Consider the following 17,024-nt stretch of genomic DNA (forward strand, 5'->3'; position numbering starts at 1 on the left):
GGAACCTTGACGCGTAAATTTCCTCACGTTTCTTCCAATCACCACAAGTGATGATGATTCAAACCTCCCTAGCTCGACACTTTACAACCCCAAATGATGCAACCATCTCACCTAGGACGTCCACCGCCAGAGCCGCTTTCCGTGAACAATCTAGGCCATCTCACAAATGCAGCCAGCACAGCATTCATTGTCTGTATTGGTTTGCAGTAGTTTTGAATACCTGCCTACCAACGCTGGGGCCCCAACCCAAAGCCCCATCGATCTCGATGTACCTCCAAAAACGAGAACCACATGCCTCATTTGCGTCATTCCTTCCTCATCGTAGGATCCCTGGACCACATCGTGCAACTGGCCAAGGCCGGCCGGGGTAGCACAACCCAACCCAGCCCGACCCTTGCCAACCAACCCAAACTATGCATCGATCATCCGGGGAGGTGCTTCTTCTTCTCCCTCTTTGGTACTGTACCACTATATCACGACAGGTCGGCACAGGCCGGTCCCGCCGCGGCTTCATCTAGTGATGTGTGTTAGCCAGAATCTTCTCCCATTTCGACCCAGCACGTGCAGTTGGATCTGCACGAATACGCCAAGTCTCCTCTTCCTCGAACCGCTTATGCCGGAGCTGTCAATTGCGCATGAGGAGAGAGAACTGGGAGGTATGACGGAAATACCGGGTCGTCATTCGCTGGCCTTGCTTGCTTCGGCCTTTACTCGTTCCATTTGTTGTACCTCTTTAGACCTGGCAAGCTGGCTACCTTAGCACTGCGTATTTGAGCGGACATGGCCCACCATCTCTTGGCAGGCTGCAGGCAGAGCTTCTAGCTTTTCTATCCTCACACGTCGTCTCCACCAAGACAACCTAGAATGACACTATGCTAGAATGCTGCACGTAAATCACACTCACCTCTATTTTGTACTCTACTTTGTACAGACATAACAACAGACGCAAAAAGCTGCAGAAAACAAGTCCAACAATTCCAGTGGCCTCTTCTCTCATATTCTTGTCTCTTCCAAGGCTGGGCCAACCAAGATGGTTCACAATCATAGCTTGACCGAACTCATCACTGGGCCGATTCGGAAGGCTACCTCTCGAACCTCAACCCCAGTTCAATCCCCAGTCGCAGGCCACTCAACGACGAGTTCGCAAACCTCGCCCAGGCGCAAGTCACAAGGTCATCGCTCCAGTGATGATGATTCCCACCGCAGTGACAGCTTGGAGAGGAAGGCACGGAAGGAGGCCGACAAGCTCGAGCGCCGCTTGCAGGAACAGGAACTCATCGACGCAAGGCGCCGGAGCGAGGACATGAAGGCTCGCGAGCATCTGGATGAAGCCACTCGTGCTCGCTTCGGCGAAGATGTCGTCTTCAGGGAACTGACACCCATCGCCCAACTCGTGACGCTGCCTGTCGGATCCGAGGTAACATTCCGCGCTCGGATACATCACCAGCGCGACATCTCCAAGGCCCTTGACTTCCTCCTGCTCCGGGACCAGACTCACTCCATTCAGGGAGTCCTTCAAGGCCCTCCCGAGATGGTCAAGTGGGTGCAGCGGCTGCATCCCGAGAGCATCGTACAGATCACCGGACATCTACAATGTCCCAAGGAGCCAGTCAGATCAGCCACCCACCCGGACCTCGAGGTCCTCATCGACACGATCCACCTGGTTGCGCCAGCCAAGAACCTCCCCTTTAGCAACTATCAACCACCCGAGTCGCTGCACCCCCGACTGACCAACCGCGTCCTTGACCTGCGCCACCCGGCAAACCAAGCTCTGTTCCGCGTTCGCGCAGCTGTCACGCGCACTTTCCGCTGGACGCTCGACCAGCAAGGTTTTGTCGAGATACAGACGCCCAAGATCATGGCGGGAGCTACCGAGAGTGGCGCCGAGGTATTCAAGGTTAATTATTTTGGTCGCAGTGCCTACCTTGCACAGAGTCCGCAACTCTCCAAGCAGATGGCTATCTCGGCCGACTTCAAGCGTGTGTACGAGGTATGAGAACCCCTATACGCCCCCGCAAAACCTACCAAGACGTATCGTATCGCTGACACACCGAATAGGTCGGGCCTGTCTTCCGTGCCGAGAATTCCAACACTCACCGGCACCTGACAGAATATACCGGATTAGACATTGAGATATGCATAGACAAAAGCCACCATGAGATCATTCGCGTGGTTGACCGTGTACTCAAAAACATCTTCGCCGCCGTCCACCGGATGGAAGAGCTCAAGGCCATCAGAGAGCGTTGGCCAAGTGAAGACCTTGTCTGGTTGGAAGAAACTCCCATCCTCACATTTCCCGAAGCGCTGCAGATGCTGAGGGAGGATGGGAACCAGGACATTGAAGAAAATGACCTCTCGACAAGGGACGAGAGCAGATTGGGTGAACTTGTCAAGGAAAAGTACAAAACCGATTACTTCATCTTGGACAAGTTTCCCGCCGTCGCCCGGCCCTTTTACACCCACAAGGATGACCACGATCCAAAATGGACCAACTCGTTTGATATCTTTGTTCGCGGCCAAGAAATTTGCACAGGTGGACAGCGAATCCACAAGTACGAGGAGCTGCGGCAGAGCATGACTGACTCTGGAATCACTGGGGACGGTATGGAGGAATATCTTGCCGCCTTCGAGTCTGGAGCTCCCCCACACGGAGGCGCTGGCCTTGGTCTCGAGCGCATCATAACTTTTATGCTGAAGCTGGGCGATGTGCGAAATGCCGCGCCGTTTCACCGCGATCCCAAAAGTTTGCCCTACCGCCCGCCGGGGCTCCCTCATCCGGAGGCTAGCACCAGAAGGCGCAAGTCGGCACAGGTGTTCTCACAACCAGACACCAAGGAGGGTTTGCATGGCACCGCGACCACTAATGAAACCAACCCCGGCACGGAATGTTCGGAGACGAGCCCCAAGGCTAGCGCCGAGACCGAATATCCGCCGTTGGAGAAGCTTATCGCAAACTATGGCGACGCTACCAACACGTCATGGCTCGACGATAGGTTCCAGATCTGGAGGCACTCGCTGACCGGCGCAGCAGTTGGCTACGTCCGACAGAGCAAGGACCTCGTCATTATGACGGGCAACCCACTGTGCGATCCGTCACAATATGCAGAGATCATCGGCGCTTATCTAGACTTCGTGAAGAACACCCTGAAATGCAAACCGATCTGGCTGCTCGTATCTGAAGAAGTCCAACGCATCCTAGCCAATGAGCCGCACAACTGGCGTACGATGACCTGCAGCGAGGAGCAACGCATCCCCGCAGATGATCAGGCTCGCCGTGGACTAAGCCGGCCTGGAGCGCAAAGGAGCGCACGCAGGGTGCAAAGGGAGGGTATTCGGCTCCACGAGGTGCGACCTGAAAAGGATGAAAACTTCAAGCAGCGTGCAAACAAAGCCATCGAGGAGTGGCATCGGGCGCGCGAAGGCAAGAAGCAAGTCCACCTCACAGAGATTCGACCTTGGGTGGACGCGGACCATCGGCGCTATTTCGCGGCGGAGCGTGATGGCCGGGTGCTGGGCCTCGTTGTGCTGCATCGCCTAGCGCCCCGGTATGGGTGGCAGGTCAAGTGGGCGCTCGACATGCCATCTGCACCCAACGGTACGATCGAGGCGCTGGTGGACCTTGCGCTCATGTCAATTTCGGGCAGTCCTGCTACCTTTGGGGTGGACGCCTCGGAAAAGCTGGTCCCCGTCGCACATATCGGCGGGGCTAAGACAAAGATTCTGACCAGGGCGTACGATGCGTTCGTGAAGGGAGCCGGCCTGGCACGGAAGAAGGAGTTCAGGGAAAAATTCGGCGTTGTTGGAGAGGCGGTCTTTATCTGTTATCCCAAGGGCGCCATGGGGATGGGTGAGATTCGAGAGGTTCTCAGGTTCTTTGAAGATTAAAGTGCGTTGTGGAGATTTATGGGCTGGGACGGTCGGTAATAATGGCGATACAGGGCCACTCACTGGGCGTGAACGAATTGACACGACTGAAGCGACAAATACCCGAATTATTTCTTTCTTGTGTAGACTTAATGCAAATATGAACATGCGGCCTTCTAGCCTTCAATCATGGATTGAAAAAGCTGTAATTTTGCTTCTAGCAGATAGAGACTAGACTGGCTACAAAAGACTCTTGTTGCACAAATTGACTTCGGCATTTGACTAAGAAATTTAGCACCATAACACATCAATATGGTTTAGAAGATAATGGAATTAAAGATAACTTCGACCTGTCCCTCCCCTTTGAGATACGCAGCATGCGCATCATCTACTTGTCTAGGCAAACACAAAATTGATGACGACTTGATGCAATCTGTCGATCGACAACCACACTTCTATCTCCTATTCGGGGACAAGGAAAGTAGATTCCATATCACGTGCGCGAGTACCCCACCACCGCTTAGTCAATAGCCCTCCTCCCGATTGGGGCTAGCGGGTTTTTGGGGGGTTTCGAATGCCCACAACCTGCAACATTGAGAGAGTGTGTCTTCCCTCAATCGACGAAAGGTGACTTTTTTTTACACTTCAATCACCCATCCCGACGACAACCCCGGCAGCGGCCATCCACCCAGCAAAGTATTCAAGATGTGAGTGAATATCCTCGCGATTGATTGCTTCCCACACGACCACGAAGAGGAGACGGAGGACGGAGAGGGACTGTTGAACGGTCGACGAGCGACCGGAGAGACGAGCAAGAAACCGCCACAAAAGAGTCGATGCCGATTTTTACACACGCCCCCGCTCATCCGACCAGCGGTTTCTGCACCACCACAAGCGACGCCATCATCAACAAGACCACAGGAAAAAGTTTTGCATCAAGGGACTAACGGCTGCTTGTTTTTTCTTGCCATGTAGGGTCAACCTGACGACTCAGAAGCGCCTTGCCGCGTCCGTTCTGGACTGTGGCAAGAACAAGATCTGGCTGGACCCCAACGAGGTGTCCGAGATCAGCAACGCCAACTCCCGCCAGACCATCCGCAAGCTTGTCCAGGATGGCCTCATCATCAAGAAGCCAGTCACCATGCACTCAAGAGCACGCGCTCGGGAGCTTAACCTCGCCCGACGGATCGGCCGGCACCGTGGTTTCGGAAAGCGCAAGGGTACCGCAGATGCCCGTATGCCGACGTACGTTGTACCAACCCTAGAGGGAGGAGATGGGAGGATGGATTTCTGTCGAATCAAGCCTCCAAGGACCATCAGACTTGGCCATGGTTGCTCTGGGTGAGCAAGAATGGAATAATCGGCTGACATTGCTATCCGCTTCACAGTCAAGTCGTCTGGATGCGCCGCCAGCGGGTTCTCCGTCGGTTGCTCGTCAAGTACCGCGCTAGCGGCAAGATCGACAAGCACCTTTACCACGAGCTTTACCACTCCGCCAAGGGTAACACCTTCAAGCACAAGCGTGCGCTTGTTGAGCACGTATGTGTCCCTTTTTTTTTTTTCGTTTTGGGTCTACAAACTACGAGAAAAGCAGGAAAAAACTGGGCGCCAATGCACCACCTGGACCATGACTCCGATGCTAACATGACCCTCTGTATAGATCCACCGTGCCAAGGCTGAGAAGCAGCGCGAGAGGCTGCTCAAGGACGAGATGGACGCCAAGCGTGCGAAGACCAAGGCTGCCCGCGAGAGGAAGTTGGAGAGGCAGGCGGCCAAGAGGAACGCCCTTGCCGGCGAGGCCGAGGAGTGAAGGGGACGGAACCGAGGCATGCAACACACAAAAACTCTCGAGGGGAAAACCTTAGAATCACAAAGGCAGTCTTCTCTTCACTGAATGATGACGGACTGGCGGCCTGCATTCGGAGTAATCGGTTTTGGGTCCTTTTTCTTAGTATCGCCAATGAGCTCTTCGCCTGGGTCTGTTTTCTCTTTTTTTACTACATTTTCGAGCAGTTTAACGCAACATGGAACGGTTTGTGATGGACGGGGAAAGGGGTCTGATATCTCTTTTTTATTCTCCCACATCATACCAGGGACGGCATTGAAAAAAGGACGGGGAACAAAAATGCAATGATGTCCAAGCTGTACATGATGTTTTATTTGCTCAAATGTGGCCTGGTTACTTCGGTTTGATCTGGCAGTGGCGTTATGAGGAAACGATCTGGGTAGAGTACGGCTTGACGGAATGTTGTAGCTCCTTGACAGCTGCCTGTGAATGTGAACATATTTGCTGTTTGAATCATTTCAGAGAAACATCACGAGTGGATGTTTTATGTTTGCCGACGACGGTTGGAAACAACTCAAGATACGTCCTCCCACCGCGAGTCCCAAGTTCGCTGACAATGCTGTTATACTTGAAATTATCTTTTGCACATATGGACACTCAAATATGCTAGGTAGCGACTCTTGTCGTGTCCAACTAGATACGAAAGTTCACACAGGATCCCCGAGATCGGCCGTGAATAATTTCAGACCATCTCAACAGGGTAGTCAAGCTCCTCGCTTGAGGCATGACTTGTGTGTATGAGCAACTGACTTGAGGTACAGCAGATAGACATTCATAACGAGACAGGCCCTCCCTGATGGCAGATGAAACGGAAAGAAAGTAACGAAGTCATATTGGTAAATTATTGCAGAGGCCAAAGAACTGGCGCATGGGCCATAACAAAACAAATCCATGCCCGAGAACCATCACAAGGCATGAAAACCAACTAGTTTGGGTCAGATTGCTATCAAATTGCCCCTCTGATCTTGTGGTGTGGGTGGCCAGGACATGTCGTCAAGCTCCCAGTGCATTTCTGCAGGGTGGAAGAGCTGTTGCGAAGTCTGAGCTGTCTCATCATCCCCAATTTAGTTGATGAGGAGAGGAAAAGAGGGAAAGGAAAAAGAGTCTGAAAAATTTGTGCATCGCGAAATGGAGTTTTTGGGTAGTGCGCATGCGGAGCAAAAGCACGGACCATTTTCTGGCTTCTGAGTCGTGGGTCTTTCCTGGACGGGTATCCGCAGTACAATCGAGACAACTGGAGAGCTGTTGCTGCTTATCGCGCGGGCCGCGGGGAGGGGAAGCTAAACCCCGACCTGGCGCCGAGTGCCGTTACTAAACGCAGGATAGTGGAACGAAATAGATGCATCATTGTTCCATAAACTGAGAACCGCAGCGTTTCAGGCGGTCAAAACCAAACAGTTATCAATTTGGAATAGCCGGAACGATTCTTTTCTTTTTTTCAATTCCTCCCGGACAATTGGGATACAAAGGATTTTTATTTTTATTTTGTTTTATTTTCCTTAAGAGATTGCTAGACTGTTGCTTGCAATCATGTCATTGCCGACAATGAGGCAGGCGGCTTCGAGGGCGCTGAGGATGCGTGGACCTGTGTGCCGGCACATCAGGATGGTCTCGACGGCCTCGCATGAGAGCCAGCAGAGGGTTCGTTTGGACACATGATACTTGCGAATGCCTTCCCGCTGCTAACAAATAGAAACACACAGCTCCTTTCCTCGCACCTGCAAACTGCAGACCCGGCAATGTACGATATCGTCGAGAAGGAAAAGCAGAGGCAGAAGCACTACATCAACCTCATTCCGTCGGAAAACTTTACATCCCAGGCAGTGCTGGATGCCCTAGGAAGCCCGATGCAGAGTACGTAGCGGTGCAGTGAGAGACCAATTGTATCTTTGCTGACTTGGGGCTCACCGGCGTTACTTAGACAAGTATTCCGAGGGGTACCCTGGAGCGAGGTATTACGGCGGCAATGAGTTCATCGACCAATCCGAGAGGCTATGTCAGCAACGGGCATTGGAGACGTTTGGTCTGGACGACAAGCAGTGGGGAGTAAACGTACAAGGTAACGACACACACGGCACCCTCACTGTCCGCTTCAATGGCACCATCTGACCACATCTCTCTACAACTGTAGCTCTCTCTGGCGCTCCCGCCAACCTGTACGTCTACTCGGCCCTCATGGGCGTCCACGACCGCCTGATGGGTCTCGACTTGCCTCACGGTGGCCATCTTTCCCATGGATACCAGACGCCCACCAAGAAGATCTCTTTCATCTCAAAGTACTTTGAGACGGTCCCCTACCGCCTGAACGAGTCGACCGGCTACATAGACTACGACAAGCTGGAGGAGCTGGCGCACATTTACCGGCCCAAGATCATCGTTGCGGGTACATCGGCTTACAGCCGGTTTATCGACTACAAGCGCATGCGTGAGATCTGCGACAAGGTCAACGCATACATGCTGGCCGACATGGCACACATCTCGGGCATGGTCGCGGCCAAGGTCATCCCGGGGCCGTTTGGCTACGCAGACATTGTGACGACGACGACCCACAAGTCTCTTCGGGGCCCTCGCGGTGCCATGATCTTCTTCCGGAAGGGCGTGCGCTCGACAAACCCCAAGACCAAGGAGGAGGTCATGTATGACCTTGAGAGCCCCATCAACCAGTCCGTCTTCCCCGGTCACCAGGGCGGCCCGCACAACCACACCATCGCAGCCCTGGCCGTGGCACTCAAGCAGGCGCAGATGCCCGAGTTCCGCGCGTACCAGGAGCAGGTCCTCGCCAACGCCAAGGCGTTTGCTCGCCGGCTGGGCGAGGCCAAGGGCAACGGCGGTGGTCTTGGATACAAGATCGTCTCGGGCGGCACAGACAACCACCTCGTGCTGGCTGATCTCAAGCCGCAGGGAATCGACGGCGCTCGCGTCGAGCGCGTGCTGGAGCTGGTCGGCATCGCCGCCAACAAGAACACGGTGCCGGGTGACAAGTCGGCGCTGACCCCCGGAGGTCTGCGTATGGGCACTCCGGCCATGACTACGCGCGGGTTCGGCGAGGACGACTTTGTGCGCGTCGCCGACATTGTGGACCGTGCGGTGACCATTGCCGTCCGGGTCGACAAGGCAGCCAGGAAAGCGGCCGAGGCCAAGGGCGAGAAGAGCCCTGGCAAGCTCAAGAACTTTTTGACGTACCTGGGCAACGGCGAGACGGAGAGCGAGATTGTGCAGCTCAGGAGCGAGGTTTCCGACTGGGTCGGCACGTACCCTCTGCCATGGGATGTGAAGCCTTGAGCGAGGGGAGCTCGAGTGATTGACTTTTTTTTTCTTCTTGTTTTTCTATTATGTTTTTGCTTTCTTGTCGGTATGGTCTTTTTACGGGCACTGGGGGTTCTTTCTGCGTTATTTCAATCACATATCAATTATCTATATGACACATATTGGGTCCTGTCGTTTTCTCCCGGTTTTCAGTCTCTGGCTCATTGAATACACTCAACTGGCCGTCAGGAATGAGGAAGCTGGCATGTTACTCATTCCTACCACCTTCCGGGCCTAGTGGTGCAAACCTTGAAAAAGTTTATACTTTTACCTGACCTGACGCATCATTCTGTTTCGCAGTGGTATCATGTCTTCGTTGTATGGCTCACAATCACGGCTTACCGTTTCGTCCTGGGCTTTTGCGGTTGTGAGAACACTGGTCAAGTATACTGGTTGACTCACTGTTGATGCCACGGGGACTTGGCCTCGAGGGTGAAGAGAGAAGGAAAGTCGTATAAGCTGGAGATGGACACATGCAAGGAGGCCTATACGGCTTGAAGAACGAACAAAATGGTTTTCAAAGCCTGCACAATATGTTAGAGACCTGACTGCCATTTTTTTCGTTCTTTTCTCTCAGGAATGGCGCAGAGTGGACCACCTCGGTGTTTGCTCAAATTGTTAGCCAAGCACCAAGCCGCCATCATGGCCGGGACGTTCACAGGGATAGGGGTATTTTCAAATCCCTAGCTTGTGAGAGAGGTTGAGAGACTGATGAGCATCATCCTGGGCTCGCATCTTACATGAGTGGCTGCCTAGTTCTATGAAGACGATAGACTGTTATCTTCAATCTATTAGCTTGTGCCTTCGCGTCAATATTCTTGCTACTGATTTTTTTCCAGACGGCATGTGGGTTCAAGCAGATGAGTTATGGGCAAACAGTCGGTTGTAATCCGGAGATTTTCGTCACTGAAGCTCCTTTACAGTATTTAACCTTGTCTAGGGGGTTGAATATTACCGTGGACCACGACTGGGGGGGTTGCCAGTCTCCCAGAGCCGGGGTATCGAAAACGTCGATTACCTAAAGAGGAAATGAAATTGGTCCAAGATCCTCGGTGAAGCAAATGCTGGTTCGGGGTATAAACTCGACCAGACAAAAAAGTCTTGGTAATTTTGAACTCGATAAATCCAGGACCGAAGTCTTTCCTTTTTTTTTTTTTTTCTCTTTTCCCACAATAAGGGTCTAGGCCTAGGATCAAGCTATACACAGACGATAGCGATGGCCACTACGCACTGCACAACACTACGTCTAGTCGATATGAAAATATAAAAACCAAGGGCTTTTTGAGGCCGTTTCCGCGACATGGTATTCACATGTTTAACCGAACTGGTGGGTTTTCAAAGGGGGGGGGGACCACCCTCCCCTCTTCCCATGACGGGAAACCCACCGGCAACTTGCCCTGTTTGGAATACCGTTGTGCCGATCGCATCCGCATGAAACTAGGGCATCCTAATCTCTGTCGGTGGAGATGACTTGGAGGCCCTTTGCAGGGCCTTGTTGTTTGGTAGCCGAGCAGAATAAGGTTGATATGGGCCGGTCAAATAATGAGGTTTGGTATAAGCAGGAGATTCCGGGCCGGTTGGGTATTGCGGGCTTTAGGCCGGTGCAGGACGACTGACGAGCAGGTGCAGGACGACTGTCGAGCAGATGCAGAACAGCCACTCGGGTCGTATCTTTATGTGTGTAGTATCGTCTATATGTTTGCCTATAAGCAATTGACCAAGTCCATACCCTGAAACCCAACTGCTTTTATGTGCCCCCAGCGCCTTATTTGATAGCTACAGAATATATCCAGCCTAGAAAAATAAGTACAAAATAGGTGATAATTATACTACACAAAAAAAAAAAAAAAAAGACTCAATACCAAAAGACCAGTTCCGTTTGTTTATACAGGGCTGACAACCTTGTGCATGGCATGGCCGTTGGTTGCATCCCTCGCAATCTCATGACTCTCAACCTCCCACCTCGTCTCCACCATGATGCCGCCGCCGCCCCTGTCGCCCAGGGAGACGCTGGCGTTCTTCTTGTTGCCGTACGTCTGCAGCTCGACCTTGCTCCCGGCTGAGTCGGCGTCGTCGTCGTCGTCGAGCTCGGCGAACCCACGGCTCGCCGGCTTGGACTTGCGGCCGCTGCTCATGCCGCCGCCGCCGCTTCCGCCGATGGTGGGCGGCACGAGCGTGTTGCTGCCGGTGCCGCGCGGGTTGCTGTTGCTGCTGCTGCCGCCGCCGCCGAACGTGCCGCGGAACAAGGGCCGGAGGAGGGGGACGCAGGCCAGGATCACGGCGAAGGCGATCTCGAGATTGGAGAAGAGGAAGGCGAAGAGGGTCGTTCCCGTCACGTTTGTGTTGTCCATGTTGGTGAGGAGGGTTTGACGGTAGATTGTGATGATGACCTTTTTGTTTTTTGGTGGGACTTTGTCAGAGTTTTTTTTTTCCCTTCTTTTATTATATTGAGCAAGGTAAAAAGAAAAAGAAATAAAAGCTTACAGTCAAAACACCAACACACAACAGCGCCGCCAGAACAATCTTCTTCCTCGGGGCCAGCTTCAGCGTGTAGAGGACGGGCATGGGCAGCAGGAAGAGGAGCAGGTCGCAAAAGACGTTGATGCCGCTCAGCCACTGGTAAAACAACCTGACGTCGCCGCAGCTCCCGGGCTCCTGGCCGGTCACGTCCCAGTTCTTGCTGAAGGGCTGGCAGATGGTGAAGCCGGCGATGATGCCGCTGAGGTTGTAGAGGGCGAGGAAGACGGCGGTGCAGCGGACGGCCAGGACCATGGAGCGGACGGGCATGAGCATGCTGTACATGAGCAGGACCGACAGCTTGGAGGTGAAGATGGCGCAGTTCCAGATGATGGGCCAGGCGGCCATGCACTTCAAGAAGGCGACGAGCGTGTCCGGGCCGAAGCGCGTCGGGATGGTGGCCTGCTCGTAGGTGAAGCCGCCCTCGAACACCATGAGGAAGTTTGCGACGCTGAGCCCGTACAGCGCCGCGAGGCAGGGGATCAGCAGCCAGTCGCTCGTGCTGAACCGGGACTCGCGCGCCACCCGCGCCCGCGCCATGAAGCGCATGATCACCGTCATGGTCGGCACCACCATGCAGAAGATGGACACCACCAGCATGCCGATCTGGTCGCCGTTTTCTATCCTGATGGGCTCATACTGTGGCTGCGGCTGGCCGTCGGTCGTGTTAGGGGTCGACATGGCTGCTTCTTTTTGTTTTGCCCGTAGGATCGAGGTTGTTGAGAAAGAAGGTGGAAACCTAGATCTGGTAAAGAAAGAAAAAAAAAAAGAAACCAAAAGGCAGCAGGAGGAAAAGAAGACAAGAGCAATATAAGAACGACTTGTCCTCCTCTCCAACGGCACTATTTCTAGACCATCGGATGATTCATTCAGAGCAGGAGCAAAATGAAGGAGATAGTGGAAACAAAACCGTCAGATAATAAATACAACGGTTATATGTGTAAGGGAGTCGAGGAAGATCTTTCCTACAACAAGAAACAAATCCCCTCTCCTCGGTGGTATGGGTATTAGTTCTCATCTGCTCTTTTTTTTTTTTTTCTTGCTTCCCTGCCATGCCGTGCATGCCTGTCGTTGCTGTCAAGCCTGTCAAGCCTGTCCTGCCTGTCATTCTTTTCTTCGGAACCATACTGTGAAGAACCCGTGCCTTGGCCTTTCTGCTGTGCCTCTCTCCCTTGTTTCTACCATTTGCTCAGCCCGTACGTTACCAAGCACCACCCCATACTGTACATGTTTGTCACATATGCAATGTCTCACTGTGAAGACTAAGGTGTGCCAAGGTGCATAAAATGGTGCAAGGGAGGAGAGGGGAATGTCAAAAACAACCTAGCACCCTTTTCTTTTTCTTTTCTTTTTTTCTTCTTTCTACCCGAGACTTGCGGACCAGGCCCGGCCCGGGGAGGGGGGGGGGGGGCTAGGAAAGTGCCGCCACACATGGGCATGTCCCCCGATTGGACCGAGAAAACTAAAGAAAAATAAAACAAAACCGTTTTAATAGTATGTATGATATGGCTGTGGGTTTTCTGTGTTCTCCGGCCATTTCACCGGACGGCATGTATTATTTTTTTTCTCCTAAACCATGTTGACAATGGGGAAAGAGAAGCTAGTCTAGACCAGTGATAACCACAGAAGAATATTCCCTGGGTCAAATGCAAGCAAGGTCTAATTACAGAGAGACTGGATTGGGTCCGGGGCAAACAATCCGGATTTTAACGGCAACACCTGCGATCGTATCTGCCTTATTAGTCTATCCCTCTGAACAAGAAGAAGCAAAATTTCTAAGGGGGCACTCGAAGAAGAAGAAAATTCCTACTTCACTGCCGGTCCGTAAAGTGGGCGCGGCCTTGTTCCTTCTCTTGTATATTTTTTTTGGGGGACGTCATGGAATACATACACGGATACATTTGAGTTGGATTATGTCGGCTATGTGACCATCGTGCAGATCTCACGCTGCGCTAGAAAGTGACATCCCCCATCTGAGCTGCGTCGGATGCCTGGTCCTGCAGCAGCCGGTCAGCCTGTTAGAATGAGTCTGTCGTAAAAAAAAGGGGGGGGGAAAGGCTGGGGGGAATTGAGTGAGATCCACCACCAGGAACACAAACAGAAAAAAAAAAAGGACAAATGGAAGAAAGGACCTTTTTTTTTCTCTTCAGCTATTACTGGTTTGACCCGATTTAACAGATGCGCGGATCTGACCTCTTGGTTAATTACCGGTTGTTTATACACCAATCGCTTTCCATTGTTTGCATTGCTCATCTTACTTACATATCTCGGCAACTCCTCCTGCTTGCAGTTTCCCGGCATGGGGTGTACTGTACTGTACAAGTAGTGGAGAGGGAGAGAGAGAGAGAGAGATGCTAGGGAACCTACTTGCCCGAATCTCTCTCTGATCGATTGCAACACTGATTTGGTTGACGGTTGCATCTGTCACTTTTTTCTCTTTCTTTTTGCTTCTTCATTTTGTTTTCTTTCTTTCTTTCTTTCTTTCTTTTTTTTGTGGTATCCCTTGTAGATGCTCTAGGCTCTGTTTCAATTTGTTAGATGGCTGGTTTCTGTTCATCCGTTTCCACACCAAAGCAATGGCAGGCAGACGATGGGATGAAGTTATCAACGTACAGTAGAGTTTGGAAATGGATCCCCCAACGGCCCGAAGCCTGCCCTACCCTCCACTGGTTCCCGTCCTCTCGCCCCCATATTTGAAAGTGAAAGTGGAAGGTGTAAAGTGGAACTTGTTTTTTTTTTTTGGCAGCAGCGGAAGCGGGAGTCTGTGTGGTTCGTGGCAAAACGGAAGGAAAACCCTTGTTCCTGAGTAATTTGTGCCTAGCCTTGTCAGCCAACCTGACAAATGTCTGCGTGCCCTGTTACCTACCGAATACTACTGTATAGGGACCCACGGTTCTTGGCTTGGTTTTCGCTTGGCAAAAAACAGCTTTCCCCTCGTCGATCCGTCAAGCCGTTTCACACTTTACAGTACAAGCAGTTCTCCGGGCGGCGTTACCTGACTTTTTTGCTGTGTTTGCGAGCCTTGGTCTAATACACCCTGGTATCCTGGTTGCCTGGCATGCTCGGGTGGTCCCCAAATTGTCGATCCATATCACGAAAAATCCTACCGAGACAAATTCAAGCATGCTGATTCCCCATCTTCCAAGGCCAAAGAGGGCGTCACGGTAGGGGGAGAGCGCGAGGTTGAAAACCCAGTTTTCCAACCCCGATGGCCATCTCCAGCGGGCCGATTCCCACTTTAGGCTCCAAATCCCGTCCTGATGAAGATGACGGATCTGTGCCCGTGTTCTTGGGCTATGGAAATTAACATTGATGCCTTGCAGACCCTGTCCAGTGCTAGAACTAACTAGTCTGGCAAAGCGGGAGAGGCGAAAAGAGCTGAAACTGTGGCTCTTTCATGTGCTTCGGGTCAAGGGGGGGGGACTATGAGGGGTCCAATCCTCAGCTGGTGAACGGCGGCGGGACGGTGGGGAGGTTGCCTTTGGAGGGGAGTGATAGTTACTGCGAGACGGCATAGTATTTGATTAACATTTGCCTACCCGCCACCCTGTCATCTCAGCCTCAACGACAGTGACTTGCATGCTTGTATCTTTTGGATAGCATCCAGAGCAATTTGATCTCTCTCTCATACCTCACTCACTCAGCCTTGTTTAAACCTAACCACTCCCCCCATACAAAACTACCAAGCATACAAACGAACCATGGCCTCCACCTCGACGTCGGACCGCAAGACGGCCATCATCACTGGGTCCACCGTGCGTCAAATAAACCCTATTCCCGCCCATGAATAACCCCGAGTCTCGTGTGTCTTGCCGCAACTAAAACCCCGATCTTCACCTTGTCAGAGCGGCATCGGTCTGGACCTCGCCCGCGACCTCCGCGCCAAGGGCTGGAACGTCGCCATCTCGGGCCGCCGCGAAGCCAGCCAGGGCGAGGCGATAGCCAAGAGCCTCGACGAGAGCGGCGACGCGTCGCTATACTGCCGGGCCGACGTGGCCTCGTATGCGGACCAGGCCGAGCTCTTCCGGCGGTCGTGGGCCAGGTGGGGGCGGCTGGACCTGTTCGTAGCCAACGCCGGCGTGGTGGACGAGGGGCCCACGAGCCGATACAACCTGCTGCGCAAGGACGCCGCGGTGGACGACGTGCCGCCCGAGCCCGGCCTGGGCTGCACCGACGTCAACTTCAAGGGCGTCGTGTACGGCACGGAGCTGGCGCAGCACTACATGCGCCACAACAAGCCCGGCAAGGGCGGCAAGATCATCGTCACCGGCAGCATCGCCGGCCTCTTCCCGCTGCCCACGTACCCCGAGTACTCGTCGGCAAAGGCGGCCGTGTCGCAGTGGGTGCGCGTCATGGCCCCCATGCTCAAGCTGCACGACGACATCACCATCAACTGCGTGCTGCCCAACGGGTACGACACGGCGATTCTGCCGGGGTTTAAGGAGGCCTATTTGGACGAGCAGTAGGTTTACTCTTTTTTTTTTTCCTTCTCCCGTCTAGACTAACAAGAACCTTTCTTTTGCAGTCTCACCAAGCGCGACTGCATGATGAGAGCCTACTTCACCTTCATCGACGATGAGACAAACTCCAAAACGGGCCAAAACGTCGAGACGGCCTACGACAGCCTCTACTTTCACGAAAAGCCGGCGCCCAAGAATGAAGTCGTCAAGAGGACCGAAAAGGTGTACGAGCCGTGGTTCGAGTATGCTCACGGCACCCGCAGCGGGCTCGAGACGGCCATCAAAGAGCCGATGAGGACTGGTGTTTGAGGGGTGTGTGTTGGTCTTTTGGGGAGTTTGTAAGAGCTTTTTACAAACTAGACCCTGGTGTCGATTAGCTGGCTACCTATTACTTGTGGGCTTAGTTTTTTAGAGTTGTGCGATTATATGCAGGCGTTGCATCTGGTGGGATTTTCCACTGTTGTGTATTCCATTCGAGTCTAACAGCTTCAGACAAACCGACCAAGGATATCTTAACCTTGGGCAAGCACTCAGCCGGCCATATCATCATTACGACCTACACTCTATGATTTACCTACTACAGACATAATCGGCTTGTGTCATGTACACTGTATTATATACCAAGCTAGGAATGATGATCGTGAGCATGCGAGTCATTTGAATCGTGGTTGCCTTCCTATTCAAGTAGTTTTAGGCCCGAGCAAGGGAAGAAAGCAAAGCTGTTTCAATAGTAACTGAATATTACCTACTCCATACATCAACTTACATCATGCAACATAAAGGGACTGGGAATATAAAAGTACATAGTAAGGTAGATCTCCTTTTTCACGTTTGACCACGACCCACTTCCCCTCCAAACTTTTAACATGTTAGTATTACTGATAAAGTTTGTAGTATAACCGAGATCTGAATACTAAAGCAACTACACATACGCAACACTTCTAGGCTTGGTCACTAACGTACTAGACTAGCTGCCGACCGCCAAGCCGGCTTCCGTGATGTCAAGTGTTATATGGCGGCTTACTCACCTA

General features: G+C 52.6%; 4 protein-coding genes across 4 annotated transcripts; 3 read left to right on the forward strand and 1 right to left on the reverse strand.

Annotated features, from left to right (window-relative positions):
• Nucleotides 1-880: 880 nt before the first annotated feature.
• PpBr36_05421 (uncharacterized protein) lies at nt 881-5,674 on the forward strand (the record flags this gene model as incomplete). The annotated part of the gene is made up of 6 exons (XM_029892577.1): nt 881-889; nt 944-1,990; nt 2,059-3,869; nt 4,840-5,109; nt 5,253-5,403; nt 5,525-5,674. The coding sequence occupies 6 exons, from the start codon at nt 881-883 to the stop codon at nt 5,672-5,674; spliced, it is 3,438 nt and encodes a 1,145-aa protein (XP_029750393.1).
• Nucleotides 5,675-7,240: 1,566 nt separating this feature from the next.
• On the forward strand, nt 7,241-8,992 carry PpBr36_05422 (uncharacterized protein; the record flags this gene model as incomplete). The annotated part of the gene is made up of 4 exons (XM_029892578.1): nt 7,241-7,351; nt 7,414-7,564; nt 7,632-7,769; nt 7,842-8,992. The coding sequence occupies 4 exons, from the start codon at nt 7,241-7,243 to the stop codon at nt 8,990-8,992; spliced, it is 1,551 nt and encodes a 516-aa protein (XP_029750392.1).
• Nucleotides 8,993-10,899: 1,907 nt separating this feature from the next.
• PpBr36_05423 (uncharacterized protein) lies at nt 10,900-12,214 on the reverse strand (the record flags this gene model as incomplete). Its single annotated transcript, XM_029892579.1, has 2 exons — nt 10,900-11,406; nt 11,501-12,214. The coding sequence occupies 2 exons, from the start codon at nt 12,212-12,214 to the stop codon at nt 10,900-10,902; spliced, it is 1,221 nt and encodes a 406-aa protein (XP_029750391.1).
• Nucleotides 12,215-15,234: 3,020 nt separating this feature from the next.
• PpBr36_05424 (uncharacterized protein) lies at nt 15,235-16,302 on the forward strand (the record flags this gene model as incomplete). Its single annotated transcript, XM_029892580.1, has 3 exons — nt 15,235-15,288; nt 15,379-15,995; nt 16,059-16,302. 3 exons carry the CDS (start codon nt 15,235-15,237, stop codon nt 16,300-16,302), a joined length of 915 nt encoding a protein of 304 aa, XP_029750398.1.
• Nucleotides 16,303-17,024: the final 722 nt, after the last annotated feature.

This window comes from Pyricularia pennisetigena, chromosome 6 (genome assembly GCF_004337985.1).
Source record: "Pyricularia pennisetigena strain Br36 chromosome 6, whole genome shotgun sequence".
In the NCBI taxonomy this organism is placed as follows: Eukaryota; Fungi; Ascomycota; class Sordariomycetes; order Magnaporthales; family Pyriculariaceae; genus Pyricularia; species Pyricularia pennisetigena.